This window comes from Colobus angolensis, unplaced genomic scaffold (assembly GCF_000951035.1).
Source record: "Colobus angolensis palliatus isolate OR3802 unplaced genomic scaffold, Cang.pa_1.0 Scaffold356, whole genome shotgun sequence".
Taxonomy (NCBI): Eukaryota; Metazoa; Chordata; class Mammalia; order Primates; family Cercopithecidae; genus Colobus; species Colobus angolensis.
Window position 1 is genome coordinate 833,452 of NW_012116888.1, and position 1,968 is coordinate 835,419.

General features: G+C 37.5%; 1 protein-coding gene across 1 annotated transcript in view; it reads right to left on the reverse strand.

The window, feature by feature from the left end:
- The window catches only part of TMEM87B (transmembrane protein 87B), a 69,200-nt gene that overhangs the window by 50,883 nt on the left and 16,349 nt on the right, over positions 1-1,968 (reverse strand). Inside the window, exon 3 of the mRNA XM_011953087.1 lies at positions 520-651. Within this exon, the coding sequence (XP_011808477.1) occupies positions 520-651 (132 nt within the window). The remainder of the gene's footprint in view (positions 1-519; positions 652-1,968) is intronic.

Below are 1,968 nucleotides of genomic sequence, written 5' to 3' on the forward strand. Positions count from 1 at the left end.
CCCAGGCTGGAGTACAGTGGCACGATCATGGCTCAGTGCAACCTCCTCCTCACAGGTTCAAGCAATTCTCATGCCTCAGCCACCCGAGTAGCTGGGACTACGGGCACACGCCACCACACTCAGCTAATTTTTGCATTTTTAGTAGAGATGGGCTTTCACCAGGCTGGCCTCAAACTCCTGACCTCAGGTGATGTACCCACCTCAGTCTCCCAAAGTGCTGGGATTACAGCTGTGAGCCACTGTGCCCAGCCAAGTATCTTACTTCTTACGTACTACTATACACACAAACACACTACTATATACACTAAAAATTTACAAGTTAACCACCTTTATCAAAATCCTGAAAAACAGTACTTGCATTGATACTTGTATTCACTGGGAATAAAATAAACTTTATTTTAACATGGCAAGTCAGATACCACCTTTATCAAAATTCTGATAAAACATTACTTCAGCTGATACTTGTATTCACTAGGAATAAAATAAACTTTATTTCAACATGGCAAGTCAGATACTCACATTCAAAGAGGGAAACACCTGTGAATCACTGTTGCAATCTAAGTTTTCATTTTTTGTTGTCCAACAGTTGTCATTCTTGAAATAATGACAAAAGTCTTCATCAACACTAAGTTTATGTTTTTGGAACAGCTCCTATATAAGGTAAAATTCTATGTTATAATTTATTCCCACACTTCTTATCCTAGAATATATATAAAAGTTAACGTCTAAATAATACCAAAAGTTATATTCAGTTTGAAATACCTGGAAATATGAGGTAGAATAAAATACCAAATAAAAACTGTTTTGAATATAATTTTAATATAATTGAGATAATCATAATCTTTTAGCCATTCCAGTGTGTTCAGATACAGTAACACATGACACAAGCATACTTACAGTAAGAAAATTGACTAAGATACTACAAGGAAATAGTTTCCAGAGAAATAAAACATACTTTGTTCTGGGGCTACTTGTATTTTATCCCATGTGTAAGAGATTTTACAGAGAAAGAAAGCAGCATTCAACTACAAAAAAGAGAAAGCAAACAGTAAGATACAGCAAAGGTAGCTGAGTGCAGAGGAGATGCTCATTTACACAACTACCTGAGGTTCCTGGCATCCTTGAAGGGATGAATGAACCAGGCTCCTTGAAGGCAGCTCCCAGTCATCAAAAAAAGTGGAATTGGCTCCCACAGACCAAATATGGGACAATTTGAGCAAAATAAATAAAAACAGCAATAGATTATAACCTATATAACAAAGTAAAAATCAACGAGTCCAACCTGATGACTGACAGGTAAGACAGATTGGTTAGGGGAGTAGAGGGAGTGCATCCTTATAGTAGAATGTTAATAAATGAAGAAGAAAGTATGGAACTAGAAAATCACCATTCAGCAATCAGCATAGTAATGACTGACTCATCAGGCAAGAATCATGAAAGGATGCTAAAACAAGTGGCTGAAGGTTTGATGAAAACCACAAGATATTTACATAGTTTCAAAAGTATTTCCTCACAAGTTGTTGTTAATAACAAAGAGAAAAGTAGTAACTTTGGAATGGAAAAATCTTGCAGACACCTCCTTGACCAACTGACCAAATTAACATCACCAAAAATGAGACAAATCAGTATTCTGTGGTATTCTTGCCAAAAATATATAACTTGAATCTGATCATGAGTAAACATCAGAAATATTCAAATTGAGGGGCATTTTGCAAAAATAAATGGCTTGTACACTTCAAAACTATCAATGCCATGACATACCAAAAAGGGGGGAAAATTCAGATTATCAGGAACTAAAAACAAAAACAAGGAAAGGAAATGAAATGTGAACCTGAATTGGTTCCTGTACGGGGGGTGGGGTGTGTGTGCAGGGGGGCCTGCTAAAAAAGACAATATTGGGCCAGGTGCGGTGGCTCACGCCTGTAATGCCAGCACTTTGGGAGGCAGAGGCGGGTGGATCACCTGAGG